The 26587-nt window shown below is 51.0% G+C and overlaps 14 protein-coding genes across 14 annotated transcripts; 5 read left to right on the top strand and 9 right to left on the bottom strand.

Moving 5' to 3' along the window:
- Positions 1–534: 534 nt before the first annotated feature.
- BZA70DRAFT_21368 (oxidoreductase-like protein) lies at positions 535–2037 on the bottom strand. Its single transcript, XM_064910183.1, has one exon. It carries the CDS (start codon positions 1657–1659, stop codon positions 607–609), a length of 1053 nt encoding a protein of 350 aa, XP_064770693.1. The 5' UTR covers positions 1660–2037; the 3' UTR covers positions 535–606.
- A 1551-nt stretch (positions 2038–3588) lies between these two features.
- BZA70DRAFT_21540 (general substrate transporter) lies at positions 3589–5794 on the bottom strand. The gene is made up of 5 exons (XM_064910185.1): positions 5321–5794; positions 4837–5263; positions 4659–4781; positions 4344–4602; positions 3589–4288 (listed from the first exon to the last, which is right to left on the bottom strand). Exons 1-5 carry the CDS (start codon positions 5539–5541, stop codon positions 3882–3884), a joined length of 1437 nt encoding a protein of 478 aa, XP_064770694.1. The 5' UTR covers positions 5542–5794; the 3' UTR covers positions 3589–3881.
- A 347-nt stretch (positions 5795–6141) lies between these two features.
- On the top strand, positions 6142–7089 carry BZA70DRAFT_287012 (uncharacterized protein; the record flags this gene model as incomplete). Its single annotated transcript, XM_064913916.1, has 3 exons — positions 6142–6871; positions 6930–6994; positions 7057–7089. 3 exons carry the CDS (start codon positions 6142–6144, stop codon positions 7087–7089), a joined length of 828 nt encoding a protein of 275 aa, XP_064770695.1.
- A 283-nt stretch (positions 7090–7372) lies between these two features.
- BZA70DRAFT_271887 (uncharacterized protein) lies at positions 7373–9060 on the bottom strand. The gene is made up of 3 exons (XM_064911553.1): positions 8670–9060; positions 8267–8604; positions 7373–8204 (listed from the first exon to the last, which is right to left on the bottom strand). The coding sequence occupies exons 1-3, from the start codon at positions 8913–8915 to the stop codon at positions 7586–7588; spliced, it is 1203 nt and encodes a 400-aa protein (XP_064770696.1). The 5' UTR covers positions 8916–9060; the 3' UTR covers positions 7373–7585.
- Positions 9061–9142: 82 nt separating this feature from the next.
- On the top strand, positions 9143–11502 carry BZA70DRAFT_271889 (putative cytochrome P450 oxidoreductase). Its single transcript, XM_064911554.1, has 6 exons — positions 9143–9641; positions 9694–9978; positions 10038–10173; positions 10228–10251; positions 10302–10774; positions 10827–11502. Exons 1-6 carry the CDS (start codon positions 9415–9417, stop codon positions 11323–11325), a joined length of 1644 nt encoding a protein of 547 aa, XP_064770697.1. The 5' UTR covers positions 9143–9414; the 3' UTR covers positions 11326–11502.
- Positions 11503–11524: 22 nt separating this feature from the next.
- Positions 11525–12309, top strand: BZA70DRAFT_271891 (EthD domain-containing protein). Its single transcript, XM_064911555.1, has 2 exons — positions 11525–11911; positions 11978–12309. The coding sequence occupies exons 1-2, from the start codon at positions 11762–11764 to the stop codon at positions 12197–12199; spliced, it is 372 nt and encodes a 123-aa protein (XP_064770698.1). The 5' UTR covers positions 11525–11761; the 3' UTR covers positions 12200–12309.
- On the top strand, positions 12305–12867 carry BZA70DRAFT_271892 (uncharacterized protein). The gene has a single exon (XM_064911556.1). The coding sequence runs from the start codon at positions 12350–12352 to the stop codon at positions 12851–12853; it is 504 nt and encodes a 167-aa protein (XP_064770699.1). The 5' UTR covers positions 12305–12349; the 3' UTR covers positions 12854–12867.
- Positions 12868–12893: 26 nt separating this feature from the next.
- BZA70DRAFT_287017 (uncharacterized protein) lies at positions 12894–14059 on the bottom strand (the record flags this gene model as incomplete). Its single annotated transcript, XM_064913917.1, has 2 exons — positions 12894–13946; positions 14012–14059. 2 exons carry the CDS (start codon positions 14057–14059, stop codon positions 12894–12896), a joined length of 1101 nt encoding a protein of 366 aa, XP_064770700.1.
- Positions 14060–14676: 617 nt separating this feature from the next.
- Positions 14677–16217, bottom strand: BZA70DRAFT_271894 (NAD(P)-binding protein). Its single transcript, XM_064911557.1, has 2 exons — positions 15930–16217; positions 14677–15873 (listed from the first exon to the last, which is right to left on the bottom strand). The coding sequence occupies exons 1-2, from the start codon at positions 15972–15974 to the stop codon at positions 14827–14829; spliced, it is 1092 nt and encodes a 363-aa protein (XP_064770701.1). The 5' UTR covers positions 15975–16217; the 3' UTR covers positions 14677–14826.
- A 399-nt stretch (positions 16218–16616) lies between these two features.
- BZA70DRAFT_21632 (fungal-specific transcription factor domain-containing protein) lies at positions 16617–19467 on the top strand. The gene is made up of 2 exons (XM_064910186.1): positions 16617–16962; positions 17026–19467. Exon 2 carries the CDS (start codon positions 17040–17042, stop codon positions 19419–19421), a length of 2382 nt encoding a protein of 793 aa, XP_064770702.1. The 5' UTR covers positions 16617–16962; positions 17026–17039; the 3' UTR covers positions 19422–19467.
- A 588-nt stretch (positions 19468–20055) lies between these two features.
- On the bottom strand, positions 20056–20899 carry BZA70DRAFT_21648 (uncharacterized protein). The gene has a single exon (XM_064910187.1). The coding sequence runs from the start codon at positions 20573–20575 to the stop codon at positions 20141–20143; it is 435 nt and encodes a 144-aa protein (XP_064770703.1). The 5' UTR covers positions 20576–20899; the 3' UTR covers positions 20056–20140.
- Positions 20900–21223: 324 nt separating this feature from the next.
- BZA70DRAFT_298295 (cytochrome c1, component of the mitochondrial respiratory chain) lies at positions 21224–22793 on the bottom strand (the record flags this gene model as incomplete). The annotated part of the gene is made up of 4 exons (XM_064914596.1): positions 21224–21817; positions 21878–21941; positions 22003–22181; positions 22737–22793. The coding sequence occupies 4 exons, from the start codon at positions 22791–22793 to the stop codon at positions 21224–21226; spliced, it is 894 nt and encodes a 297-aa protein (XP_064770704.1).
- A 255-nt stretch (positions 22794–23048) lies between these two features.
- On the bottom strand, positions 23049–25219 carry BZA70DRAFT_271905 (uncharacterized protein). The gene has a single exon (XM_064911558.1). The coding sequence runs from the start codon at positions 24972–24974 to the stop codon at positions 23124–23126; it is 1851 nt and encodes a 616-aa protein (XP_064770705.1). The 5' UTR covers positions 24975–25219; the 3' UTR covers positions 23049–23123.
- BZA70DRAFT_271907 (uncharacterized protein) lies at positions 25206–26513 on the bottom strand. Its single transcript, XM_064911559.1, has 2 exons — positions 26167–26513; positions 25206–26103 (listed from the first exon to the last, which is right to left on the bottom strand). The coding sequence occupies exons 1-2, from the start codon at positions 26427–26429 to the stop codon at positions 25344–25346; spliced, it is 1023 nt and encodes a 340-aa protein (XP_064770706.1). The 5' UTR covers positions 26430–26513; the 3' UTR covers positions 25206–25343.
- Between the last annotated feature and the right edge of the window lie 74 nt (positions 26514–26587).

Below are 26587 nucleotides of genomic sequence, written 5' to 3' on the forward strand. Positions count from 1 at the left end.
ATGAGAGAAAGAGAGATTGAGATCGACGGCGAGGTTCTGGATTGATACTTGAACACGACTCGGCTGCTGAGGACAAGAGGGGCGCGCTCGATATTGGCCCGTTATTTGCCGAGGATCTAGATTCCCCACTTTATTATGTCAGTTATTATGTTATGACATAATGCGTTATGTAATATTACTCCTTTGGGATATGGTAAATATCGCGCTTTGCGGGGGCTGTGAGGGTTTGTAGAAGAGATCAGTAGCTGTGATTGTAGAAGAGTGCTCTGGTGTCAATTGTCTAGTAGCAAACACTTTGAATGTGGTATCATGACCGAAATTAATACCCAGCTGCTTGTATGCATTGATCCTAACCCCACAAACTCACTGCGGGGTAGACTTCAAGGGAGCTTTGTTTTGAACTCCGGTGGAAGAGCAGGCCACGCGAGACCGACGCAGAGGTCTGTCGATACTCTGCTTTGCTGTGGTCCACCGGGAACCGGCGGTTCTGGCTTGTTGATTGCCGGAGTAGTTAATATTATGTCTCGGGGTCGCAATGATTTATTTTCACCGTAATTGTATTAATTTCTATTGTACACTTGCTCTCTCTATCTATCTAAGCTGCTTCTAGTTGGCAGTAGCAGGCAGCTCGATCTTGGCGATGCTCTTTTGTCTGAGCGACTCCATGAGTGCAGCCCCAATCGAGACGGCCTTCGCAGCATCCTTGAGATTGAAGTTCGGCTTCACATCGTCCAAGATCCAGTCGCGGAACGCCTCGATCTCTTGCTTGAACGCAGGTCCAAGCTGCTCCATCTGCGATTGCGGACCCTCCATGCGCGTGCCGTTCGCGTCGCTGATGTCGAGCTGCAGCTGGCGCGGTTGGCCGCTGATCACGAGCTTGCCCTTTGTGCCGGTAACTTCGGTCATGGAGTGGTGCGCGTGGCGGTTGATGCGCGAGCCGTAGACGCTCATGACGGTGTCCCCGGATGTGAATGTGACGAGTCCCACGCCGTCGTCGACATCGCCAAAGTCCTTGAACATGGGGTACACGTTCGCCGAGCCTGTCGCGTAGGCGGTCTCAGGCACTTTATCGGCGCCGAGCAGGAAGAGACAGGCATCGATGTCGTGGATGCAGGCGTCGACAAAGATGCCGCCTGATGTTTTGATGTAGTTGATGATGTAGTCGCCGGGTTGGTAAGGGTCAGTCGTCTGCGACCGCAAGGTGACTACGTCGCCAATGTCTCCGCGCTCGATGCGCTTGCGGGCCTCGACGTAGGGAGCCGCGTATCTGCGCGGGAAACCACAAGCAACCTTAAGATCCGGATGCTTGAGAGACTCGTAGTAAACCTCCCAGGCGCTGGCGGCGTCAGGCGCGATCGGCTTCTCGCAAAACACGTGCTTGCCGGCGCGCATGGCCTTGATAGCCTGCTCTTTGTGGAAGCCAGAGGGAGTGACGATCAAGACGGCGTCGAAGAGGTCGCTGGCGAGGAAGGAGTCGTAGTCTTCAAAGGTCTTGACGCCGTCGCCGATGGTCTCCTCGGCCCACTTGAGCTCGGATTTGAGGACGGAGCAGACGGCGGTGACCTTTAGTCGGCGGATCTCGAGCATGTTCTGGATGTGGATCTGGCCCATACGGCCTGCGCCCGCGACGCCGATACGGAGGACTTTGGCTTGGGTCATGGTGGTGTGTGTAGTGGGCGGGACTGCGGAAGTGAAGAGAGGTAGCTGAGGAAGGGAAGATGGAGGGCTTAGCTCAATTTATACAGATGCGGGGGAGGCTTCTATATAGCCAAAGAATGGCAGAGAACGGGGAATAGTAGCACCGGAGTCATCGCATAAGAACCAGATCCAGTCGTCTTCAATACTATTATTTTAGCATTCTGCTATTTCCCTTTTGCTTCGATTGATTATAGCCATTGAAATCACCGCAAACAAAATAGATCAGTAAAATAAAAGGAACAGGCACTAGCTGTATTCAAGATCCCGGTTTCTTAGTAAACAGATGAAGTAAACCCTAGCAAATTGAGGGGAAACCCCGGAGTTTATTTTTATTTTTATTTTCTCCATCGTCGATGCGGACCGCTTGCCTTATTTGTAAATCAAACGCATATTGCCATCTCCGCTACTTATTTTTTAACAAGTGAATAGAACATGAACAGACGGTAATTGACTGTTTGGGTGTTATTGCTGGTGCTGATGAGATCATTCGATACAGAAACATCGCATCCACTCCGTCCGAGTGATCTCCGGAAGTTTCCCGCTATGCTCTAGCCTCCATTTCATCTCTCTTTTTCTGTGATTTTCCATCGTTCGCGAATGAACAGGTCAGCACATTGTTCCCAGAAATGGAAGGAATACGATCAATCATCTCCGGAACCCCAATGATCTACGTCCCTAAAGCCACAACTCCACGTAGCAACATCTCGAGCGGGTCCAATGCTCCTTCCATGGCTCCCAACGCGAGACTGGTCCTCCCACTGCGGCGTAGTCGATCATTTCATCTACAGAGCTGCCAGCACCAAACCTCACTTATTGATTCTCCATTATATTTCTTGTAAACTAATCTTATTACTGCTTTCCAACTCACTACAGACTCCCATATTTATATACTCTGTTCTGATCTCTTATCGCACCGTTCTTCTGCTTATAATTAACGCGCGGCTCAAATTTATAGTTGAGTAATCGCTTACGTTAAATATCCTGCAGAATTATTCTGAACTGTACGTTGCATGTAGCTGGGCTATCTAGCCATTTCTAATAGACCACTCCCTCCAAGAAAGCACAAGTATCGTCAAGGAAATCAGAGGATCAAGTGCTTCTCCATTAATCGTCCATGCTGCCAAAGTTTCGATGCAGTGTATAAAGAAGTCAGAAAAATCCCTCTCAAAGCTCCCATTAGATATTAAGTGTTGCTACAGGAGTCACCCCCACGCATCGCGTATGTCCGCTTTTCGCTTGCTCGCTTTCTGCTCCGAATCCAGAAATGCGAGCTTGATCTTCATCAACGCACACACAATGCGGGGTGGGAATATTTAACTCCAACAGCCCGGATACGTCTGCATTCAAAACCTTAATACGAGTGGTTTCCCCCGGAAAATGGTTTGCGCAGAACTGCTGAGACAAGAGCAACTTCTATTCTATATCACTTTGGTCTTTTGCTATGAGTATTACCAGCCGCTGAGAAAACGAGTCAAGTTTTATTTGCGATCGATCGCTGCGCCTCTTGCCATAGTTGCGAGGTGGTGGCCTGTAGAACGCTCAGGCCTTGCGTTGCTGCTGTATCAAGTACGTTGACGCTGCTGTAGAATAACCATTAGATAACAATGTAGAAACCATTACCAGACAGCATGGCATTTTATGACCTTTACTTTATGACTTGCATTCGACTGCTACCTATCCTCCGCGTGCCTGGTCGTCCAACACTCAGCATTTGAACCCGGTCTCTGAAAACCACGCCATCCCGCGTCAACTATCTGTTTTTGACTTATTTTCCACCTTAAATCTCAAACTGATCCACCTTTGAACTGAACTTGGGGCGGGGTTGGACCATCCTAACCGATGACAATTAACTATTGGTTTTAGAGTGCACCCCTGAAAACTCAATATGAACGACAAATATTTTATAAACTTTAAAAAAATACACTGATCGATATACTAGCTAACAAGCAGAACATGCTGGAAGACATGTTTCTGGTGATTACACAAAATATATGATAAAGTCGGCGTTTGGTGGTCAGAGAGGGAGGCTACACCTGCTTGACGGCTTCAAGTTGCTCAATCTCCGGCTTCTCGCTTGCTGCAAGACCTTCCACTGCATCCTTGAACCTTAGCTCGACTGGGTCACCAAAGGCTTCACCGATTTCTTCTAACGTCAAGCCTCGTGTCTAAAAGGTGTCACAGTGTCAGATCAAAACTGCACGTAATATTAGTATAAGATATGAGAAGAAACTCACCTCAGGGAATTCAAAGTAGACGTAAATTAGCGCTAAGATGTCAATGACCAAAAACACAAAGTAGTATCGATATCCGATCTGGTCAAACGCAAGAGAGGCAGGCGATGTGATTGCAATAGACACAGCATAGTACGAGCAGTACGCAATTGAGGCGCCGTAAGACCGCAAGTGTGTAGGCCAGATTTCGGGGATATAAATGATCGAAGTGTTGTCAACGCATGAAGCCCAGACTAAATCATACAAAAAGAAGAAAGCTGTTGCGGCGTTGAGGCCAGGGGCGTATGTCGTGCCTAAATAGTATTTCTGCAAGACAGCTTCGATGATCAACATCACCGCTACCAAGCATCCGCCAGTGACTGTAACATTAGTTAGAAACTACTTAACAAGACTAATCATCAGACAGAGTCTTACGAAACAAAGGCCGTCGACCAACGCGGTCGACTAAAAAGGCGTTAATCAAAGATCCACATCCCGACTGAAACACCCAGACTGCTGACAACCCGAGCTGGACGGTCTGGTCAAATCCAAGACCTCCAAACAGAATCGGCGTGAGATTTGCAATCACGAGAATACCGGAACCAATGCAGAGAATAAACGTCACAATGGAGACGATCGCGCGCTTGCGAAGAGATTTGGTGGTGAAGATGTGCCAGTAGCTGGAGGGTTGACTCTGTAATATAACGTCAGTGGTGCCGTTTCTGAAAAGAAATTCAATTGAATTCTCACCCTCTCGGCGTCGACTTGGGCTTTGATCTGGGCCATTTCTGCGAGAGCAACTACTTCGCCGATACCTGCAGACACATGCAGTTTTCTCAAGATATCAAGAGCCTCATCATATCTTGATTGCTCCTATTAGTTTATCAGTATGCTGTATGTAGTGCCCGAATTGTAAGGTGAAACTCACGATCAGCCATCGTGGAGACTCGGGAAGAAAGAAGACCGACCCGAGAAGCACGATCGAGAAAAATACAAAGATGCAAAACTGGATGCGCCACTGAAAGGCCTGATCTAGAAAGCTGAGTCCGAGAGCAATTAGGCTGGACATTGTATATGCCACATTGATTGATACACCGTGCACGCCCGTAAGAAGACCACGCAAGTGAAATGGTGCAATCTCGCTAAGATAAACTGGGCAGTTCGTGGTGAGAATCCCAGCTCCTATGCCAGAGATGATACGGAAAGTGATAAACATGGCAATGTGTTCACTGCCGGCCATGAGTGCACCAGCAATAATTAGCAGCATAGCGGCAATGGCGGTGGTTATCCTGCGACCAAACTTTGCAGAGATGCGGGCCTGGATGACGGAGCCGAGGAACGCGCCGCCTAGAAATCTATCAAATAGATATTAGCCATTGTATCGACTACCCAAAAGAGTAATAACGACACACCCTCCTAGAATGCCAGAGATGACCTCAGCAGAGTTACCACCACCTAAGAACTTGTTTATAAAACTGGTCTGCGCAAGAGATCCGGTGGTGACATTGTTGGCGTAGCCAAACATGAAACTGCCGAACGAGCCCAGAAAAACATAGGCAAGATTCCGTCGGGTGATGTGAGGCTTGTAGTCTTCGCCGAGGAGCTCGGGCGGGATCACGGTGGTTGAGTGCATGCTGTCTGACCGTGGGGTTCAGAGGTGAGAAAGAGCCAGCATTGTCTATATAGACACTCGAAGACTTTGAATAAGTGGAGGAACTTTGTGAATGAGGGGTTCAGGGGGCTCTCCACCCGGAATTGCTGCGACGAGCGGACTAGAGAAGATCTTCGGGAGGACACCCTGTTTGCTACGTTGTGCTGGGAAGGTCCGGCCTGAATTCGGCACCGAACATAGAAGATAAAACAAGTTTACTGCTTCTCTTAATGAAATGGCATAACGGACTTAGCGAGTCCGGAGATGCCCCTCATTGTGGAGAAGGCGGGGCAGGAGATTGAGTTCTTCCGCTGAAGTACACAACTGAAGACCACGGCAGTTGATCGTACATGAAAGACCGTTTTTCCTATCCCGATCAGAATCTTTCCGAACGGCAAGCAATCTTGTTTTCTTTTTCTACTATCCGAAGTTGTCCCTTGGTGCCTGGTCCAGGAGTAATTGATTAGAGACATTTGGCTGCTAAGAAGACTATATCTTCATATAAAACCACATACTCATCCATAGTCTACTCCCCAGACACACTTCTACACGTCTGCATCTATCAGATTCTACTTTTTCAAAATGGTTCACGAGTTTCCCGGACGTTTCAGCGGCAAGATTGTTGCCATTACTGGTGCTGCCTCTGGTATGGGCGCGGCAATGACGAAGCGCTACATCGCTGAAGGTGCAAAAGTACTTGTCGCCGATATGTGCGACGAGAAGAAGGGCAAGGCATTCATCTCTCAGTTTCCCGAGGGAACCGCCTACTTCTACCGCGTCGACATCTCTACTCCTGAAGCTGCGGCGAGTGTGGTGACGGAGACGATCAAGCAGTTTGGCGATCTTCATATTGTGCACAACAACGCAGCGGCCGTGGCGTGGGGAAAGATCCCGGATATGGACCCCAAGGCGTGGCACCGCGTGTTCCAGGTCTGCGTCGACGCGCCGTTCTACATCATGCGCGAGGCGATCCCGTACATGCAGAAGAAGAAGTACGGCGTGATCGTCAACACCGTTTCCTCTGCGGGACTTATTGGCGATCTCGGACTTGGCTGCTACTGCGCAGCAAAGGCGGCGCTGGCCAACTTGACGCGCGCAATGGGCGCCGACCACGCGCAGGAGGGAATTCGCATCAATGCGGTTGCTCCGGGCTGGACCAGAACCGCCATGACGGAGGCTCTCAGTGCCACGCCTGAGGTGCACGAGCTTGTCGCTAGCACTACGCCGATGCACCGCCCTGGCGAGCCCGAGGAGCTGGCTGCGGTAATGATGTTTCTGGCTTCGGATGACGCCTCCGATGTGACTGGAGCAGGTGAGCAGAGAGGTGGTTTTGTGTCTGATGTCTACGAATACTGACATAACATACGCAGTTTGGAACGTGGACGGCGGATTGCTGGCCGTCAGCAGAATGCAGTCGCTCGACAAGATCCACGACGTAAGCGCACCCCTTTGCCGCAGCATATCACAGAACTAACATATTCCCCGTCGTTACTATAGGCCGGCAACCACGGAAAAGAAAATCTTTACTAATCGGAAAACATCGCAGCGCGGTTGCCCAGTTAATTTTTATATGCTGAAATACATGTTTTGTCTCTTTTGCAAGTAAGATTCGCAGTTTGAGAGCGTAAATCTGTAGAGTACCTAAGTGCTATAAATGTATACCCCGCACTTATGCACGCTTGTAAAATTTTATCGCAGGAGCATAGTAGTAAGGTTTCAGGGGTAGCGGTTAGGTCCCGCCATCGACTGTAATATTTCAGAGAACCCCGCAGCTCTGACATATTTATGTCTGCAGGGAGTAAGAAAATATAATATTGCTCTCTCTCAGTAACAAAGTGCTAACTGCAAAAGGGGAATCTATCTGCCGAAATAAATAACTAATTGACTCGGGCTTCCGCTTCTACGATGCTGCCCCCGCGTTTATTGTTCAGGAAATGTTTCTTTACTACCTAATTCTTTAACCATCTCAGCATCTCCACCATCGTCACCACAGCAGTCGGGCTCTTTTCGGAGCTTCTTGATATATTCACTCCTGATACAGCTTGTAATCAACGTACCCCTTCTCTGGTGGATCGGCGCCATAGAACGTCGCTCTATCATACTCCGTCAGCGGGAATCCCTCCGCCAGTCGCCGCGGCAGGTCCGGGTTCGAAATGAACGGCCGCCCAAAGACAACCGCATCGGCTAGATCCGTCTCGATGGTTGGCAGTGCTGACTCCCGTGTGTAATTCCCCGCGGCAAGGAACCGAATATCGGCCGCCTTCAAGATATCGCGAAACGGCTTCAGGCTGTATGGCTCGCTGTTGGCTCGCTCTGCAAGCGACTTGATCTTGTCCGCTCCCGACAGCAGCTCGTCATATTCGGGACGGATCATGTGCACGTAAGCGGGCCGCTGACTTTTAGGCAAGCTTGCAATCTTCTCGCACAGCACTCGCCAGTGGCGCATGGGATCGCTGTCCTTGGTGCCATGCCAGTAGTTGAACGGCGTGAGACGGATACCAACTCGCGAACCGCCGATGGCTGCGCCCACCGCGCTGATAACCTCAATCGGGAACCGACACCGGTTCTCAATTGACCCGCCGTATCCGTCTGTCCGTTTATTCACATTGTCGTGCATAAACTGGTCAAGTAGATATCCATTGGCTCTGTATTATTTTGTTAGCCCAAGTTTCGTAGTAGTAGAAACAAATGTAAAGATAGGACTCACCCGTGAATCTCAACGCCATCAAATCCTGCCTCAAGCGACCTGTGCGCGGCAGCCGCAAACTCATCGACAATCTCTTTAATCTCAGAAACCGACAGCTCACGCGGCGTGGCTGGTTTGTATTCTTTCGGTCCGGGCCCAATAAAGCTCCCAGGCAACGGGCTCGCATACGAGCTCACGGGGATCTCTCCGTTCAAATACTCCGGAATAGTCGCTCTGCCGGCGTGCCAGATTTGACAAAAGATGTAGCCTTCTTTTGCGTGTACTGCCTGCGTCACTTGCTTCCAGGACTCGATCTGCGTTTGCGTGTAGATTCCTGCGATTCGTGGATATCCAGCGGCCTAAATCACAGCAAATATCAGCCCAGAGTACTACTACTGAAATAATCTTTGATTCGGGTACTTACCAGCCGAGAAATCGGTGTAGACTCCGTGATCTGAAATCCACCTTTGGTCGCCCGTTGGCCGTAATACTGAGCTGCGATGTCTCCACACACCCACTCGTCCGGGCTGGCCTCAGTCGCCCGCAGACGGCCCATCGGCGCCATGCACACCCTATGGAGCAGGTTCATATTCCCAATTTTGACTGGCGAGAACAGCGCTGTTCCTCGCAGTGCCTTGGTAGCGGTGGAGATGTTTGCGTTGGCCGACATGATAACGATAGCTGAAGGATGTGGTGGATAGTATTGAGATGCGTATCTATTTTATATCTGAGAGGTCTCCTGGCATACTGTCTTCGGGGCATTACAACAACCTGCAGTTTCTGATATTGTCCAAGGAGGGGCACGGAGATATTCCGGACTGTGGTCAGATAAACTAAGTGAAAAAACAAAATAGATAAATTCCACTGAAACATTCGAACTGAAACCCAATCGAGCAACGACCACGCGCCTGCTCCCCTCCCACCGCCGCTGCAACTGCATTCTGTACGTTAACACGCACCTCCAGCAATTGCTGCTTTCTCCGAACGGCAGGATTTCGGCGAGTATCGCCCTATTGCGCTGTATCTCTGATCCAGACGTAGAAGGCGTTTTGAACCTGCTTCCACGGCTGTCCGTCCGGATTTGTTTCCAACTATCCGATATCTTGTCTTCATATAAGCCATATCTCTTTCCAGTCGAGCGATTCTTTACCTCTCCAAGCCTTCTCAATATGATGCTGTCTCCTGCAGAATTGAAGCCCTTGGCTTACGACTTTTACTCCAGTCAGAGCCAGAACATTTCCACAGCTCTTGCCTCTGTGTTCTGCCTGATTTCCGTTTATGGTATCTACAAACTGCTTCAAGTCGGCAAGCGTGATCCGCGCATGCCCCCTGGTCCTCCCACGAAGCCCATCCTAGGAAACCTCCATCAGATTCCTTCCACGGGCCTTTTCAAACAGTGAGCACTACCAATTTCCCAAGCTGCATCAGAGTACTGACAACCGTGGTAGATTCCGCGAATGGGCTAAGGAGTACGGCCCGGTCTTCTCTCTCAAGCTCGGAACCGGAAACGTCATCGTTCTCTGCGAGCGCGAAGCAGTCCATTCCCTACTTGACAAGAAAAGCAACATCTACTCTGACCGTCCCGACTTTTACGTTGGCCGTCTATTAACTGAAGGTGACCATATCGGGCTCGAGCACGCGGACCGCGTCTGGCGCGAGAAGCGCAAGGTCGTTTCGCATAACTTCTCGCCTAAGATGCTTGATGAGAAGCACTATGTCGTACAGGAGGCCGAGTGAGTTTCCCTTTGAGGTCCAGGCAGCAAACGTTGGGTTACTAATGCGCTTCTTACAGAGCTGTTTTATTGCTGAATGACCTGGTTGACGATCCCTCGAACTTCATCAAACATGTTCGTCGCTACACTTCTTCTGTTGCCTGCATCCTCGTCTACGGTCAACGCGGTGAAACTTATGAGAACTTCTGGGGTCATGTGAGTTATCTCTGCATATCAGTGATAGGAAGGATATCTAACAGTTGGATCTAGGCCGTTTACGAGGTTATGGAAAAGGTACGCTCACTTTCCTCAATTTAAAATGTACGATCGCTAACAATATCTAGTGGTCCGAGGCCATGGAGCCTGGCTCGAGCCCGCCAGCAGACGTCTACGGAATCTTCAAGATGATCCCCGCCCCGCTCGCAAAATGGAAACGACGGGCTCTTGATGCCCATAACGAGATGGACAGTGCCTGGATCAAAGCCCGCAAAATCATCGATCGCCGACGCGCGACCGGCGAGCGACGTGACTGTATCGCCGATCATCTGATGGACGAATACGAAAAGAAAGGCAGTCCGTTCACTGATCATGGCTTTAACAATTTGCTTGGTGAGTTGGTTGAAGGTGGAGCCGACACGACTGCATCGCATATCACGACTTTGATCTTGGCTTTTGCTCTCTACCCTGAGGTTCAGAAGAAGGCTAGAGCTGAAATTGATCGCCTCTGTGGTGTCGACCGTGCGCCTACTTTTTCGGACTTTGACCAGCTTCCCTATGTGAACGCCATCGTCAAGGAAGGCATGCGTTGGAGACCCACGTATGTATATCCATTGAAGAAGAAATATGAGCTCTAATGCTAACCTCCACAGATCTCCCACTGCTCTTCCCCATAAAGTTGTGCAAGACGACTACTACAAAGGCATGCTCATTCCCAAAGGCTCGACAATCTACCTCGCCACCTGGGCAATCCACCACTCCGAAAACGTCTACCACGACGAAGACGAGTTCAACCCCGACCGCTATCTTGGGTACACCAAGCTCGCCGACCACTACGCCGGCAGCCCAGACTGGGAGCGCCGCGACCACTACGGCTATGGTGCCGGCCGCCGCATTTGCCCGGGTATTCACATGGCCGAGCGCAGCCAGTGGAGAATTGCCGCGAAGTTGCTCTGGGCATTTGAGATCTCTCCTGCTATTGATCCGGCTACTAAGAAGCCGATTCCTATCGACTCCCACGACTATAGTCCCGGAATCGCGCAGTTTCCGAATCCGTTCAAGGTCGAAATCAAGCCGCGCAGCGCTTTGCACGTCGCGAAGATTAAGGAGGAGAAGACGCGGGCCCTCGAGTTCCTCCAGCGCTTCAACTAGCTTATCTGAGTTTATCCTCCTCTCGAACGTTCTCTAAGACTTTTTTTACAACCGGCGTAGCTTAATAAATTGATAGTGTACTAGAAAACTGAGTTCTGCAGGAGGGGGTAGAAAACAGGATAAGGGTTCCAGAAATTACCGAAAATGGCAGTATCCGCGTAAACTATGAAATTGAACCTATTGTGATTCTTAATCATCTCGTTCCTCTTTCTAGCCTTCTCTCTATAAAAGTCCGTCCGCGGGTTAAACTGAAAAATAAATAAATGCGTCCGCACGACGGACTATCTACGAAGTAGCCGACTCAACTATTTAAGACGCCACCGGTCTGTCTCGTTTGCGGCTTCAGATCAGCAGTCGCACTCTACATTCCCCGTCATCGTTCAATTTCCCATCCCCAGTTCCTCACCATAGTCAAAGCAGAAGAAAGTCTTGCAAGATGTCTTTGAAAGAAATGACTCGAGTCTCGGTTATGGCTCGTAGAAATCCCGCGATGTCGTTGGAGGAGTTTCAGAAATACTTGAAAGAGAGTCATGGGCCGCTCGTTGCGCCGTGGTTGAAACGGTACGGAGTTGTGAAATATGTTCAGGTAAGTACTCCATATATAGAAATGCGATATCTAAGCAAGATTGAGATGAACCTGACAACAGCACAGCATCATAAAAGAGAAGCGTTCTCAAGAGACGGCAGTCCCATCAAGGCCCTCGAGCTCGGCGACTTTGACTCGCTCGCAGACTTCTACGTGCCCTCATACGCGGACTTTGAAAAGGCGTTTAAAGACCCGGAGTATTTTGAGAAAATCAAGCCGGATGAGGAGAAAATTCTGGATATGGAGTCGGTTGTGATTGTGGTGGGGGTGAATCATGAGGTTATCTGAGTTTATACTGTTTGAATGTTATCGTAGATGGCAGAGAGAAGTTGCATAATAAAATACATTCCGTTCTAACTCAACTTTCAATGCTTTTTCATTCAATCGGTAGATTTTCGGTAAAAAAAATTGAGGGGTTCCGGGTCTCATCTTAAATAAATGCCCTCTCCCGCTTCCTACGTCCCTCATCCTCACCTCACCTTCAGCGCCTCACCAGATCAAAGAATGGAAGCCAAGATCCAAGAACTCCTCGACATCCAAGAGATCCGCGACATCTCAATCCGCTACAACCGCTACGCGGACGCCGCCGACGGCGACAGCTTTGCCTCACTTTGGCTCGACGACGGCGAATTCGACATCCACGGCGACAAAGTCTACAAGGGCCACGAGGAGATTGCGTTTGCGTGCCGCGCTGCGACCGAGGTTTTGCATTTCGTGGTCGATTCGCAGGTTACGGTTGAAGGCGAGACTGCGAGGCAGACGTCAAAGTTGCTGCTGTTTCATCGCGATCAGCCGGAGCGGAAGGATATCGAGTTTGCGTGCACGACAACTTTGAGCGATGTGTTTGTCAAGAGGGATGGAAAGTGGTATATCAAGTATAGGCAGTCCAAGATCGATATGGATAAGGACTCTGCGTTTAGGAAGATGAAGTTGGTTCGCTAAGAGACAAAAATGATTCACTGGTCTATTCTATAGTCTATACCTAACTCTGCACCTTCTCAACATCGTCTGGGAACTTTAGGCCAGTCTGCAGACGGATCTCATCCATAAGCTCCATGGCAAAAATGCATTCCTCCAAAGGATACAAATCATCCTCTTTCTTCCCATCTCTAATATCTCTCGCTACGGCGTCAGCCTCCCAAAACAGTCCCTGGCCAGGGATATCGTAGTTGTACGTCCGCGTGTTCATCCCGTTGCCCTCGAGGTTGACGATAATCTTCTCCGGCCGCGATGCGTGGATCGGAATGATCATCTCTCCCTTTGATCCCTGAACGCGGATCAGGCACTCTTTCGGCGTGTCGGTCATCATCGACGTAGTGCCAATGCACATTATATTTGGCTTTTGCCAGACAGTGATCACGCTTGTCGATTCGTCCACCAGATCCGTCGTCAGCGGCGACCGGAGCATCGCAGCCTTAATCACGTCTGGCGGCGACCGCTTGTTTTCCGGATGATGATAGCAGGTCAACAGCGTCCACAAGTTCATGTAAACGCCCAGATCCAGCAATGCGCCGCCAGCAGTCGAGGCCTGGTACAGACGCTTGTTCTTCTCGGGATCAATGTAGACTGAGAAATCAACAAACACGCGGTGCACGCGACCAATCATCTTCTCCTCGTGCAGCATCCGCTGAAACGTCTTGACAAGAGGGAAAAACCGCGTCCAGACAGCTTCCATAAGGAATACGTTCTTCTCCTTCGCGACCTGGGCTAGATGTCGCGCTTGCTGCGCATTGACCGTGAACGGCTTCTCGCACAGCACGTTATTCCCCGCACGAAGAGCCTCGAGCGCGCACGCGTAGTGTCCTGACGCGGGGGTCGCAATGTAGACACAGTCGACGGCAGGATCCTTGTATAGATCAGCGTAGGAACTATAAGGTGTGACGTGGGCGCGCATGTCGGCGGGGATGGTCTCGTCTATGAACGTCTGTGCTTTGTCGACCGAGCGGGATGCCACGGCTACGACCTGGTGGGCCACATCTGTGACTCCGCGGAGACTAGGATCCGTAACCAAATCTCGAACAAAACACTCTGCGATCTGTTGAAAAATAAGACTGTTAGTCAAAGAAGACCGGAAGAGGACGGAAAGGGTGGGCAACATACGCCGCCGGTCGCGACAATTCCCCATCGCAGCGTAAACGGAGCAGCCATGATTATATCTATAATTTCCAGCAGTAATTGAGCTGAAAAATGAACAGTAAAGAGTAAAGACAGAGAAGATAAAGTCGAAATAAGTCCCCGGAGCCTTGTGGAACCACCGGAGAAGGTCGACCAAAATGGAAAGGAGTCAACGATAAGTTCCATGCGGCTCGCGGATAGCTCCGGCGGACCCAATCCTAGATAGCCAACGCCTCGTCGGTCTCACCGTGAGCAGAGGGGGCAAAGACAATTGGATTCATGGATTTTGTAGTTTGAGTGAAGATATACGTTTGTATTGTCTTTTCAATAGACGACAGAACTATCGCAGGAGGAAACAGAAGAAAGACGGTATTAGGGCTAATAACCCGGATTGAAGATTCGCATGGAAAACATCAGCTCGGGTACGCTTAACTGCCGTCGTTGCAATACCTGCCACATTGGGTAGCTATTGAGCAGTCGGGAGGTAACGAATACAGGAACTGATATCGAAGGTATCGTCTTGACTAAATCGTTAGTAATAGCAAAGAGAAACTGCCAAGTTAAAGCTTCCTAACTGGGGAAAGGTAGCAACTTTATTTTAGCGTTATAGACCGGGCTCGACAGCATGATTGTTACTGCCGGGGGGTCTGTGATGCTTATATGTTGAGTCTAAGCTAAGAGCTGGGAGCGATGCATAGAGCCGGCCTTCTCTGCCTCCTTCATTTCTTACTGAGTTTAATCTGCTTGAGCTTTGATGTCGATAATTTTATTGAGACAGAAGATGAAAGCACAAAAAGACTCTAAAAGTCCTCACAGTATTCAACATTAGCAGGAAACACGAGCTCGTTCTGTCGCCGGATCTCATCCATCAGCTCCATGGCAAACACACTCTCGCTTAGAGGATACAAGGCCTCCTCCTTCTTCCCGTCCCTGATATCTCTAGCGACAGCATCGGCCTCCCAAAACAATCCCTGTCCTGGAATCGGGAAGTTGTACTCCCGCGTCGCTCCGTCGTCAAGACGAACAAGGATCTTCTCCGGTCGCGAGCCGTGGATCGGAATAATAATCTGACCCTTCGTGCCCTGGACTCTGACGACGCACTCTGGAGGGGTGTCGATCATCATCGATGCGGTGCCGATGCAGACGATCTGGGGTTTCTCCCAGGAAGTGATCACGGAGGTTGACTCGTCGACACCGCGATTGACTGCCGAGCGGAACTGCACGGCCTTGATGACGTCCGGAGGAGAGAGTTTGTTGTCGGGATGGTGGTAGCAGGTCAGAAGAGTCCACAAGTTCATGTACACGCCGAGGTCGAGCAGTGCGCCGCCGCCGGTGTTGGGGTCGTAGTAAGTGGGACGGGTCTTGGGATCGAACCAGACGGAGAAGTCAGAAAACACTCTGTGCACTCTGCCAATCACTTTGTCCTCGTGAAGCAGCTTTGTGAAAGTCTTGACGAGCGGGAAGAAGCGAGTCCAGACGGCTTCCATCAAAAATAGGTTGCTCTCCTTTGCAACATGCTGGAGATGTTTAGCCTGCTTCGCGTTGACGGTGAACGGCTTCTCGCACAGCACGTTCTTGCCCGCGCGCAGGGCATCCAACGAGTTTTTGTAGTGGAACGCAGACGGGCTGGCGACGTAGACGACGTCGACGGCCGGGTCTTTGTAGAGCTCTTCGTAGGATCCGTAGGGCGTGACCTTGGAGCGTAGGTCGGCGGGAACTTGTGCGTCGATGAAAGCCTGCGCCTTTTCGACTGAGCGAGAGGCAACAGCCACGGGCAGGTGAGCGACGTCGGAAACACCCCGGAGGGCAGGGTCGGCGATCAAATCTTTGATGAATTGCTCGGCAATCTGGAGGTTAGTTAGCAATGCTGAAGGAAGAACGAGGTAGCATGAAGGGTACTTACGCCTCCGGTAGCTACAATTCCCCACTTGAGAGTAAAAGGCGCCATTTTAGTGTTGATAAGTAGTGATGGAGATATTTTGCCAAAAGATGAAGAGGAGAGAAGAGAGTGTGCAGGATGGAGGCGTATTTACATTCGGGAGAACCAGCAGCAGCTGCCGGATTTAAAGAACGTGCGGCGTTCAGCCCCTCCCTCGAGATTCCTGCATCGACAACCCGGCTCTCGATACCTCTAAGATACAGATATCTGACAAATTACAATACATTTATTGTGATAATGGCTAATACAAACTACATTGATTTACTACCCAATCATACAAACCACTTCTGAAAAGGAGTTGCGCAGGTAGACTGTAGGTTATATGCTCTGGACCGAGCCGCGGCCAACACCAATCAAGAGACGTCAGTGATCGATTTCCATCACTCGAGTTTTCCTCAAAGCTTTCTATAAACAGTGAACGACCACATCAAGCTTTATGTCGACGATGGGCTATATGCCGGAGCTGCCAGGACTGAAAATACATATATCCTGGCTCGATGCCGACGATAACCATCGATGTTCACAGAATGCTCTACTCCGTTTCCGCCATCAGCAGTCCAGAGAATTTCTTGATGCGGGCTGCCCTGTCTCTTTCAGGAGAGGTTTCCGGGTAGCAAATGATGAAAAGTCTGGCCGGTGAGAAAAAGGCAGCGAGTCCGCAGCCGCGCGCTCGCTATCTCCATCCACGAATGATATGAAGTCCGGCTAAGTCAAGCTGAATCAACACTAAAACCACAGCGCACTCCAGTTCTCCAAATATACAGCTGTCTGCAATCAGCAGCATCAATTGCCTGAATGCATCGTGAAGGCTGAGCAAGGACGACCGCAGGCTGAAGGAGCAGAGGAGCAGCCGGAAAACAATGAAAACTTATTTCCTCGGAGATAATCGCTAAGCGGCAATATGCTCCTCCTCCCCCGCAAACCATCCCCAGACTCTGCGCGGTCTCTCCGCTGCTACTCCTCCTCCGCCATTGCAATTCCTCTAATCCACTCGTTTGTAAGCTGCTTTGCTTTTGTCTTTCATTTCTATCGCATCATCGTGCTTATCAAATACCGACAGCAGTCGTCTCGGAAATGGCAAAAAAAGGGCTTCGCGCCTCGATCGCCTGCAACCACTGCAACGCCGCCAAATCACGCTGCGACTTCTCATTACACGGATCGCCCTGCTCCCGATGCCGTCAGCGCAACTACTCCGACTGCAAACCGATCCAGAGTCGGCGAGGAACCTACGATCGTAAAGAATGGTTCCAGAAGCGGAAAATGTCCGCTCCGTCTATCTCCAGCTCGGCCGCAAGGCCGCCAGCAAGTGTTGTAGTTGCTGAGGGTGACGCTGATCCTCCTGCTATTGTCTCCGCTGTCTCTGCCGCTGCAACAATGGCAGTCGAGGCCGCAGACGTCGACTCGGAATCTTTCAGCTCGAGCAACACCACTTCATCTTCCCCCCCTACTGGCGGCGATCGAGACTCGGCCTCTCCTCTCGACTGCTCTCCGCAGTTCACCGCAGTCAACCATTGCAACCACTGTCCGGGACAGATCAACCGCCCCCACATTCGCTCATTTGCTACAAAAAGTATAGATGAGTCTGATAGCGGACAAACCAAGGAATGGGCTCGTGTATTCAAGTCTCTTTTCACCAACATCGACAAGCCCTCTAAGCAGCCCCTGCTATACTTTGGTGAATCCTTCCCTGTTTCATGGCTGCTCTACAAAGTCCAGAAAGACCGCCACGGCCAGATCAGACTCAAGCAGCCTCGTCTCCAGTCGGGTTCATCCGGCGACGAAGACGACGGCGAGTCCGACGAAGAGCCTTCTAATATCATCTTTGACGGCTGTGAACATCCAGCTCACATGACGGCGGCAAAGATCGCCTATCTCTCATCCGAGAAATGCTTCTCAAAACCGTCTCCCTTGATCTATACACAGCTCTTTTCGACATATTTCCAAAACATACACCATTTCTACCCGATCGTCAACCGTGCAGATCTTGCGCGAATGTTTGACCAAGATAGCGTGCCCTGGATACTCTTCTACTCAATCTGCTTCGCTGCTGCGTCGCACTGTCCTATCTCTGCTCTCTGTCGCGAAGGTGGGTACTCGACTCGCCGGGAAGCACGAATGGACTTTTACCGTCGCGCAAAGTCGCTTTTCGATCTTTCGTACGAAAAGAACAAAATCACGCTCATCCAGTCCGCGCTCCTTCTCTCATTCTGGGGTGGCCAGCCCGACGACTGCTGGAACTCCGTCTCGTGGATCAACATGGCGGTCAACATCGCAGAGTCACTGGGCATGCACCGGCAAATGTCCTCTGCCGACCTACCAGACGAAGACCGCGCGCTTTGGCGACGAATTTGGTGGAGCCTGGTTGCTCGGGACTCATTCTGTGCAGCTCTGCTCGGCAAGCCACTGCGAATCAACGTTTCGCAATGCGACACCGAGTCGCTTGCGCTCAAGGACTTTGAAAGCGATAGCAATCCCGTACTGGCGAGTAACCCGGCGATGTGGGGAGAACGGCGAGTCGAGTACGGACTATACGTTATCGAGAACGCAAAGCTCGGTGTGATCTTGCGAAGGATCGTGCAGGCGCGAGATGGACACCTGATCGATACCGATTTTGTGCTTGCGACGCATCGCGCGCTGCAGGAGTGGGAGCGCCAGATGCCGGATATACTGCGGGTTGGGTATATGTTTCCGGAGTCGCCGCTTTATGTGTACGGGGCCGCGCTGAGCTTGGTGTATAACCATCATCTGGTCTATCTACACCAGACCGCCCCTGTGGACTGCGAGATCTCACTGTCGATCGCGCAGGAGGCAATTTTGGATATTGCAGAGTTTGGAAGCACTCTCGTGACTGTCTCGGTCATCCCGTTCATGCCACAGGACACGCTGGCGAGCTTCTTCATGGCAATTGTGATGCTATTCACCCAGATGCAGTCCAAGAACTGTACGCGAGACAAGTTGAGTCTGTTTCGCATGCAGCTCAAGATCTGCGAGATGATTGTTCATCAGGCGCAAGATCACTGGGATCATGCCGATTGGATCCTTGCGATATCCGAGGGACTAAGAGAAAAGCTCAATCTGCAGTCTCCACAGTATGATACTGCCTATCAGTCGATGTGGACTAGCAATCACGACAACGCTGTCAGCAGTGACGCGCGCCGCGAGGAAGATGATGTATACGACTTTGCAGCACTTGACGAGTTTGTGCAAAATATCGAGCCAGACCTGTGGAATCCTGAGACTCCGGGCACCGCAAAGAAGCTCGCGGGAGCAAAGGAAGTCACTACGACTCAAGATAGCAGAGAGAAAAATCACGACACAGAAACAAGATTCATTACAGAACTAGAAAAAAACAGAAGTTTAGATTGTGGGCAGGTAGAGGATAGTGGGATGGGTTGTACTGATGTTGACAGTTTTGGGAGTTTGATGTTGATGACGCCTGCTATTGTGAGCTCGTGAGAAGAAATGTGTTTGTGTTGATATGAATAGCTGTGTGCTCTCAATAAAATGATTTGATGAAGAAATTAACGCCAAGGATGTCTGCAAATACATACCAGCAGTAGATTAACAGATTAGACATTAGCCCAATACCTTATAACGTCAAGAAATCTGTTAGTATTCAAATTACTACGCGCGCCTAATACTCTTCTCTAAACCACGTCATTGTTTACATTCCCGCGTCGATTTAGAGTTTTGGTAAGAATCGACAAAACAGTCGCGCAGAAACATATAGAAGCAGCTGGATCGCGGCCAATTCCCTTACTGCGTTATCTTCCTTTCTAACTAACCATGGCGTTCAGGACTGAAAAAGAACTGATGATTCGCTCAGCCGTTGAGAGCTTGTGCAGTGTAAATCGTTAAGCGTCCGAGAGGCTGCAGAGATGTTTGATGTCTCCACAGGCGCGGTGAGAAGCAGAATGAGACTCCTAGGGATCCGTCGAGAAGGGTACAACCTCAAAACTTCCCAGAGATTGACGGATGAAGAAGAACGACAGGTTGTTGAGCACATCACTGAGTTGATCACTTCGAAAGGTCAGCCTCCTAGACTGGCGGACGTGGAGGCGGCGGCCAACGATATCTTGACGAAGCGCGACGAGCCGTGCGTGGCACGGGGCTATGGCCACAAATTTGTTAAACGGCATCCAGCCTTAAAGGAGTTATTCATGAAAACTGGTAAGTCACTGATCGGTACTTCTCAAAGATAGTTTGAAATTGAACGGACAACTGACGTTTCTCCAGAAAGATACAACAAACCAAGACGTGAACGCAGATATGGTTACGTAGTCGTGGTAGCTGCCGACGAAGAGCCGGAGATACCGGAAGGGTTTGGCATGTATTGGGGGAATGAATGGCGTTATATGAAAGAGCGCCTGATCCGAGAAGAGAGAAAACGCGAGCGCGAAGAGGAGAAGCGCAAGCGCGAAGAGAAAAGGCGGGAAGAGGAGCGGCGCAAGCTTGCCAGTGTGCAGATTAAAGAGGAGGCCGACTGAAGCAACAGAGAGCGAGCGGCATGAGGGGAAATGGCGACAGTGCGCCAATCGGCAGGTTAAAGAGAGGCAGCTCGTAATCAACGGAGTCGAGTCTGCAGAAATGGAAAAGTGCCAGGGCGTCATTACAAGAATCTATGAATGCACAAAGTGTTCAGGGCTAGTCGGATGAACAGTGCTGTGACACATGCATACATGGAGAGGGCTTTGAGAAGGCACATGAGTGTTTGATGAATGCGACTGTGAATGTGTTATTGATTTACCTTGCTGGTGTTATGTACTTGTGTTTGGGCGTACTTGTTTTCGAGAGAGTGTGTGAGTTGATACCCCTCATGCTTTTGGGGTAGACGTCGCCCTCCTATGGTTATCATATATAAGATGCTTTGCTATATAAAAGTTGAATAAAGTCGAGTACTGCATGTCGAGGCAGCAAGGGCATGCAAATATAGCATAGTGGAAACATAAGTGCAAGCACCTTTTGATGCGGCTACTTGCCCGTTGCAGCCATCTAGGAACAAACATCAGGCGGACATGGTTCAGAATACATATTCTATAATAGCAATATGATGAATATTTTTTAATCTTATTGACAAATATAACAAATAGAGTGACCAAAAAAGAAAAGCGAAAAATAACTGAGAAGAGGAAATGAAAAAAAAGAAGCTTCTTAGCTGTTTTCTACTTTCTTTTTCTGTTCCGTTCCTTATATAAATCCTTCATGCTCGCATAACTACAACAACTAGTACTAAACATTAAATATCAATGCCGAGCTCTTTACAACTTGGGAGGCTTGTACACGATTCTTCTGGTCTTGACTGGAGTCCACTTGAATCTCTTGACCCAGAGGGAGAGAGCCCAGAGACTACCAGTGATGATCAAAACCTTAAGACCGGTCTTCTTCCGGACGTCATGCTCAGGCTCGGCGGCCCAGTTCAAGAATGTGGTGACGTCCTTGGCCATCTGGGAGGTGGTGGCAGGGGTGCCGTCCTCGTACTCGACGAGTCCGTCGAAAAGAACACGGCCCATGGCAATGCCACCGCCGGGGAAGTAGGGGTTGTAGTTGAGGCCGCTGGCAACGGTGGCACCAGCAGGGGGATCGTCAGGGTATCCGGTCAACAAGCTGAAGATATAGTCGCAAGCACCGTGACGGGCCTTGACGATCAAACTCAAATCGGGAGGGAGAGCGCCCGAGTTTGCAGCACGAGCGGCCTGCTCGTTCGCGTAGGGGGCGGGGATGTAGTCGGAAAGTTTACCGGGTCTCTTCTCGATCTCACCTTCGTCGTTGGGCTCGTTGTCGTACTCGGCCTCCTCAGCCATAGCCCGGACCTCGTCGGAAGTGTGTGTGACACCGACAAGCGTGCGCCAGGCCTAGAAAACATGTCAGAAAAAGGGGACGTGTGAAAATATGAGGACAAGATATATACTTACGACGAGGTTGAGGGAGTGGCAGGCAGCACAGACTTCCCGGTAGACCTGGAAACCACGGCGTAAACTGGATATTGAGGTCAGATAAAGTTTCTTCTTCTCACTCTTATATTTTAAGAAAAACATACCTCTGGTGGTCGAAGGTGTCGAGCCAACCTTTGTGAGACCAGGGGTACTCGCCGGGGTGGAGACCGTGCTCGGCCAAAGTGACGGCCTTGATGGGGTTGCCGTAGAGGTTGACGTACCAGGCAGCGAGGCCACCGGTAGCGACCGTAGCGAGGACGGCATTGCGGGTGCTCTTGGAGACCTGTATTGTTGGAACAAAAATTCATTAGCCAGGGTGTGATGGTGGAAGGAGGATGCAGATATCCTGCCGAGATGATGTCTTTCTGGTTCTGTCTTTTTTCTCGCGTCGTCTTGCGTGCGACTCCCTCTTTTCTTTGCTTGTTTTGAGATAGGTTGTCGAGTGATTGAGCGGTGTTTTGGTCGTCGAAGTCTGATAATCATATTGAAAAGGTCGTCGGGAGTGTCGTATCTGGGTTCTGCTCGAAGATGCTGATAATCTGTTGACGAACGAGACGAAAAAACAACAAAGAAAAAAAGAGCACAAAACTATGCGTGCGCGCCGAGAAAACCAGCAGGAATCAAGACCGAAGCATCATCGTCGACGGGATATCTAATCAGAAAAAGAACAATAGTACCTCGCCAGAAGCCTGGTTGGCTGAAGACGAGAAGTTTCTCTGCAAGAGGGAGGCAGGGTCAGTAAAGGTGGTCGAGGACAGGCGTCGGAATCAAGGCGGACATCGAGGAAGCGAGGAGCCAGTGAGAGCGGAGGCAATTAAAAGCAGCGAAGGAGACATACCGCAGCAGACGAAGCCAGCCTCTTGAAGAGGGGAGATCCGGACAGTCGGTTAACCATGGCCGAATTGAGGGACGGAGACAGATGTGAGGTTCGGAGGGCGGAGGAGGAGGAGCAAAGGCGCGAGGAAGAAGTTGGCTGCGAAGTTCTCCTCGAGACCGACGAGACCCGACTGCGCACTAACACAAATCAGGTCCGCGCCGATTGGCTGAGCATATTTCGCGGGTGTTTGCGCACTTGAGCCGCTTGTCCTGATTTGCCGCCGGGGCTGTGCGCGGAGTGTTGGTGCAGCTGTGCAGGGATGAAAGTTTATATGCTCTGACTAACTGTTCTGCTTCTTATTACTAATATCTGCTACTCACAATCAACTACTACTCACAATCAACACATCTACGCCGCCGCCTTCTGCTTCTCAATCGAATACCTCTCACCCAGCTTCCCCGCCTGCTCAGCCACTATCTGCAGCATACACACCTTCGAGTTAAACCTCGCCAGCGGCAGCGCGCCCATCATGAAATAAACCCTTGGGATCCCGCAGTCGCGGAAGCACGAGTTCAGCTCGGCCTCGTCGTCAATCCCCCACACTTCCTTCAGACTCTTCGTCGCCTTCTCGCCCAGCGTCTCCGCAACCGACTCGCGGAATCCCGTCACTCCGGTCGCAAGAATGACCACCTCCGGCGCCATGCTCGAGCCGTCCTTGAAGTACACCTTGTCCTCGGTGAAGTAGTCGATCTCCTGCCCCTTCACCTTGATGTCGCCGTTGATAATGTGCTCGCAGCACCCCGAATCAAAGTAGTACCCGCCGTTCTTGATCATCGACAGATACGGATGTCCTGAGCCCTGCGGGCCAAGCCACGTCTTGAATCCGGCCGCATTGAGCCCCTCGATCATCTCCTTGTCCTTCTCGGCAATCATAGGCACAAAGCGCTGGAAATAGGCCTTCGAGACCGGATGAGGCAGCGTCTCCACCATCTCGTCAGACTGCTCAATTGGCGGTCCGTCGTCCTGGTAGGCCCCCTTGTTGTAAAACTCGATTCCGTTCTTGAGCGACATCACGTAAGTCGGCGATCGCTGCAGGATCGTGCAATGGGCGCCATTGTTGTAGAAATCAAACGCAACATCATGACCAGACGATCCCGAGCCAACGACGAGAACCTCTTTGCCCTCGTAGTCCGCACCAGACTTGTGGAAGAACGAGTGCTTGACCGGCTTCTTGAACTTCTCCTGGCCTGGGAAGGGAGGCGGAATCTTGGGTTTGCCGCCTCCGAGTCCAGTCGCCATGACGATGTGCGTAACCTTGAACTGGTACGGAGTGACGCCGTTGCGCAAAACAGTCACCGTCCAGAGCGAAGTTGCGGGATCATAGCTGGTCTGCTCCGGATCAACCCTGCTCTTCATCCACACATTCAGTCCCAGGGCGGCGGAGTACAGCTCGAGCCAGTCTGCAAGCATCCCGGCCGACAGATAGCGCGGGTAGCAGGTCGGGAACTTGAGGTACGGAAGATTTGCACCCCAGAGTGTGTCGTGCAGAGTGAGCGACGCGTATCTGCTTCTCCAGTTGTCACCCACGCGCTCGTTCTTGTCGACAATGAGAGACTTGACACCGTATGCTTTGAGACGCGCGGCGGTATCGAGTCCGTTGTGGCCGGCCCCGACGATCAAGACAGACGGCTCTGGATTGTCGATCTCCTGCTGACGAAGCTGGGCGTAGGTGAGCTTGGAGTTGTGCCCGCCCTCCTCTCGATTGGGTGCTGCTTTCTCGGGAACCCCGTGGACGCCGTCGATACAGGTGAAGCCGACAAACGCCTTGTACTCGCCCGAAGAGGTCTTGACGATCCTAGCCATGCCGATCGCCGGACCGACACCGGTTGTGAACGTGAAGCGAACGTTGATGAACGAGTGGCCGGCAAACGGACGAGCACCAAAGGGCGCAGGCGACAAGCTGACAGTCGCGCCCGAGGCCTTAGCGGCCGCAAGAGTGTCGGAAGCAGCCTGGAAGATGTTTGGCTTGGCGATGCCGCGGTAGTCGTTGGTGAAAGCGACCAAATCACGCCAGAAGCCTTCTTCGCAGAATAGGTTGTCGAAGGCGACTGCGTCGGCGGTGGTAATTGCCTTGTCGAAGGCAGCTACCCACTCCTGTCCGATTTTAAGGCAGGCGGCAGGATCATCGAGCTCTGCGGGAGTGAGAAGATCGGCGGGGATAGTTGCGTCGGCGACTGGAACGTAGGAAGTAGTGACCATTGTGGAGTTGAGAGTGAAATGAGGATATGGAACGGAGAGAGGAAGGTGAACTGAGCAAGCCTTTTAAGAACCACAGAGAGTCAACGGCAGCGATCCCCGGAAGCTGCTAAAAACAGACGCATCGCAGCTGAGTCCCAACGAGCCGCTGGGTTCCCCGGAGACAGGCGACCAGGCGACGGCTATGTGGCGCGCGGCTGTTTACGCTCCTCGCTGGGCTTCGTCGTTGTGGAACGAGGACCCCTCTTCATACAACCCCATCGCCCCCTGAAACCTTATCCGAGTCTTCCCCACAAGTAGCCGCCTCGTCGTTGCTTTTACCGGTGACTTATCGACAGCTGACAATCGTCTGTATTTCTCTTATTCAGATATCTAGAATATAGCCACAGCGTTGGGCGGAGACGAGACCCCTCCGACCGCATTGGACGGCACGCTGCTCACAAAAAACGAGTACCGGCCCAGCTTCTTGCACAGAGCCGATAGTGCCTCGAGATCAAACATTTCCCCAATCGGGACTCCCCATCCCGCCAGCAAATGATGATGCTGGTTGAACTCCTCAGACTGCGGTGGAAACACCTCCCAGCTGACCGCGTCCGACGCAACGGCTACAAAGTGTGAGTTCCAGAGCCAACGCAGCACCTCCTCGGTCTCCTCTAAACCTGCATGCTGCGGCACATCGGCTGCTTGATATGCCTCTCTCTGCTCCTGGGTATAGCCATTCCACTCCTCAATCAGGCCAATCCGTACAAACAGCATATCCCCAGGCTTACTCTCGACCTTGTAGTACTCCATCACCTCTTTGAGCTCACTAAGCTTGATCTCGTGCATCGAAAAAGACGAGTACGAGATCCCCTTGACCTCCTTAGCCCAAGAAGCATAATCGAGCAATATTCCACGGGCTACAATCCCATCTTGCGCCCAATGCTGCATCCCGATCCTTCTATTCATCGGAGTACTAATCTCCTCGCGCGTAGTGCCGCCATACCATAGACAGTCGTCGGCACCGGCTGCCACCTTGGCTGCATCAGCTGGGTCGTGGGAATGCGTCGTGGGTTGCGAATGGTGTCTGAATCCGTCCCATTGAGAAGACTGCTGGGGGTTAAACGTATACTGATCATCAAATGCCCCGTGCCTGATTATTTCAATAACTGTCAGTCGGCTGTTCATAAACCAGAGGTCTGATAAAACAACATACGCAATTGGAAGAACCGTCATCTGATAATTCACCCGACCAAACGGCGGATTCTCCAACTTGTGAAACTCCCATCCTAATCCACATCTCTCGCCGGTACGGATCTCAGGCGCGACCACTGTTGCAACGTGTTTGGGCGTCAGCAAGTTCATCATTCCCATGCCTTCCTCATGAGACCCGGGCGGACCCCACACCCAAAACCGCTCTTTGTTGGCTAGCGAGTCGTAGTCGGGCAGGTCGGAGAACGATTTGTATGGCAATGACATTTTTTCCTGGATATTAAACGAAATGTATTATGAAGCAAAAAAGTAAAGTAATTGGCGGAGAATTCTGGTATCATAAAGGGAATGATGCTCTGAGATGATTTATAGACGAACGAAACCCTACCGATCGGCTAAGACGAACACCGGCTTTGTGTCCGAAT

Source organism: Myxozyma melibiosi (genome assembly GCF_037950935.1).
Source record: "Myxozyma melibiosi strain Phaff 52-87 chromosome Unknown BZA70scaffold_1, whole genome shotgun sequence".
Classification (NCBI taxonomy): domain Eukaryota; kingdom Fungi; phylum Ascomycota; class Lipomycetes; order Lipomycetales; family Lipomycetaceae; genus Myxozyma; species Myxozyma melibiosi.

Bases quoted from the DNA above. Each gene is read 5' to 3' on its own strand.
- BZA70DRAFT_271907 (XM_064911559.1), bottom strand. From the start codon at position 26,429: ATGTCATTGCCATACAAATCGTTCTCCGACCTGCCCGACTACGACTCG. The intron at 26,104-26,166 runs GTATGTTGTTTT...TGAAATAATCAG, and splicing joins ATGACGGTTCTTCCAATTGC to GCACGGGGCATTTGATGATC.
- BZA70DRAFT_21368 (XM_064910183.1), bottom strand. From the start codon at position 1,659: ATGACCCAAGCCAAAGTCCTCCGTATCGGCGTCGCGGGCGCAGGCCGT.
- BZA70DRAFT_271891 (XM_064911555.1), top strand. From the start codon at position 11,762: ATGTCTTTGAAAGAAATGACTCGAGTCTCGGTTATGGCTCGTAGAAAT. The intron at 11,912-11,977 runs GTAAGTACTCCA...ACAACAGCACAG, and splicing joins GAGTTGTGAAATATGTTCAG to CATCATAAAAGAGAAGCGTT.
- BZA70DRAFT_21632 (XM_064910186.1), top strand. From the start codon at position 17,040: ATGGCAAAAAAAGGGCTTCGCGCCTCGATCGCCTGCAACCACTGCAAC.
- BZA70DRAFT_271892 (XM_064911556.1), top strand. From the start codon at position 12,350: ATGCCCTCTCCCGCTTCCTACGTCCCTCATCCTCACCTCACCTTCAGC.
- BZA70DRAFT_271887 (XM_064911553.1), bottom strand. From the start codon at position 8,915: ATGTCGGCCAACGCAAACATCTCCACCGCTACCAAGGCACTGCGAGGA. The intron at 8,605-8,669 runs GTAAGTACCCGA...GCTGTGATTTAG, and splicing joins CTACACCGATTTCTCGGCTG to GCCGCTGGATATCCACGAAT. The intron at 8,205-8,266 runs GTGAGTCCTATC...AAAATAATACAG, and splicing joins GATGGCGTTGAGATTCACGG to AGCCAATGGATATCTACTTG.
- BZA70DRAFT_271889 (XM_064911554.1), top strand. From the start codon at position 9,415: ATGATGCTGTCTCCTGCAGAATTGAAGCCCTTGGCTTACGACTTTTAC. The intron at 9,642-9,693 runs GTGAGCACTACC...CAACCGTGGTAG, and splicing joins TCCACGGGCCTTTTCAAACA to ATTCCGCGAATGGGCTAAGG. The intron at 10,775-10,826 runs GTATGTATATCC...TAACCTCCACAG, and splicing joins GGCATGCGTTGGAGACCCAC to ATCTCCCACTGCTCTTCCCC.
- BZA70DRAFT_271894 (XM_064911557.1), bottom strand. From the start codon at position 15,974: ATGGCGCCTTTTACTCTCAAGTGGGGAATTGTAGCTACCGGAGGC. The intron at 15,874-15,929 runs GTAAGTACCCTT...ACTAACCTCCAG, and splicing joins GAATTGTAGCTACCGGAGGC to ATTGCCGAGCAATTCATCAA.
- BZA70DRAFT_21648 (XM_064910187.1), bottom strand. From the start codon at position 20,575: ATGACGCCCTGGCACTTTTCCATTTCTGCAGACTCGACTCCGTTGATT.
- BZA70DRAFT_21540 (XM_064910185.1), bottom strand. From the start codon at position 5,541: ATGCACTCAACCACCGTGATCCCGCCCGAGCTCCTCGGCGAAGACTAC. The intron at 5,264-5,320 runs GTGTGTCGTTAT...TCTATTTGATAG, and splicing joins ATCTCTGGCATTCTAGGAGG to ATTTCTAGGCGGCGCGTTCC. The intron at 4,289-4,343 runs GTAAGACTCTGT...CTAATGTTACAG, and splicing joins TGGTCGACGGCCTTTGTTTC to TCACTGGCGGATGCTTGGTA.
- BZA70DRAFT_271905 (XM_064911558.1), bottom strand. From the start codon at position 24,974: ATGGTCACTACTTCCTACGTTCCAGTCGCCGACGCAACTATCCCCGCC.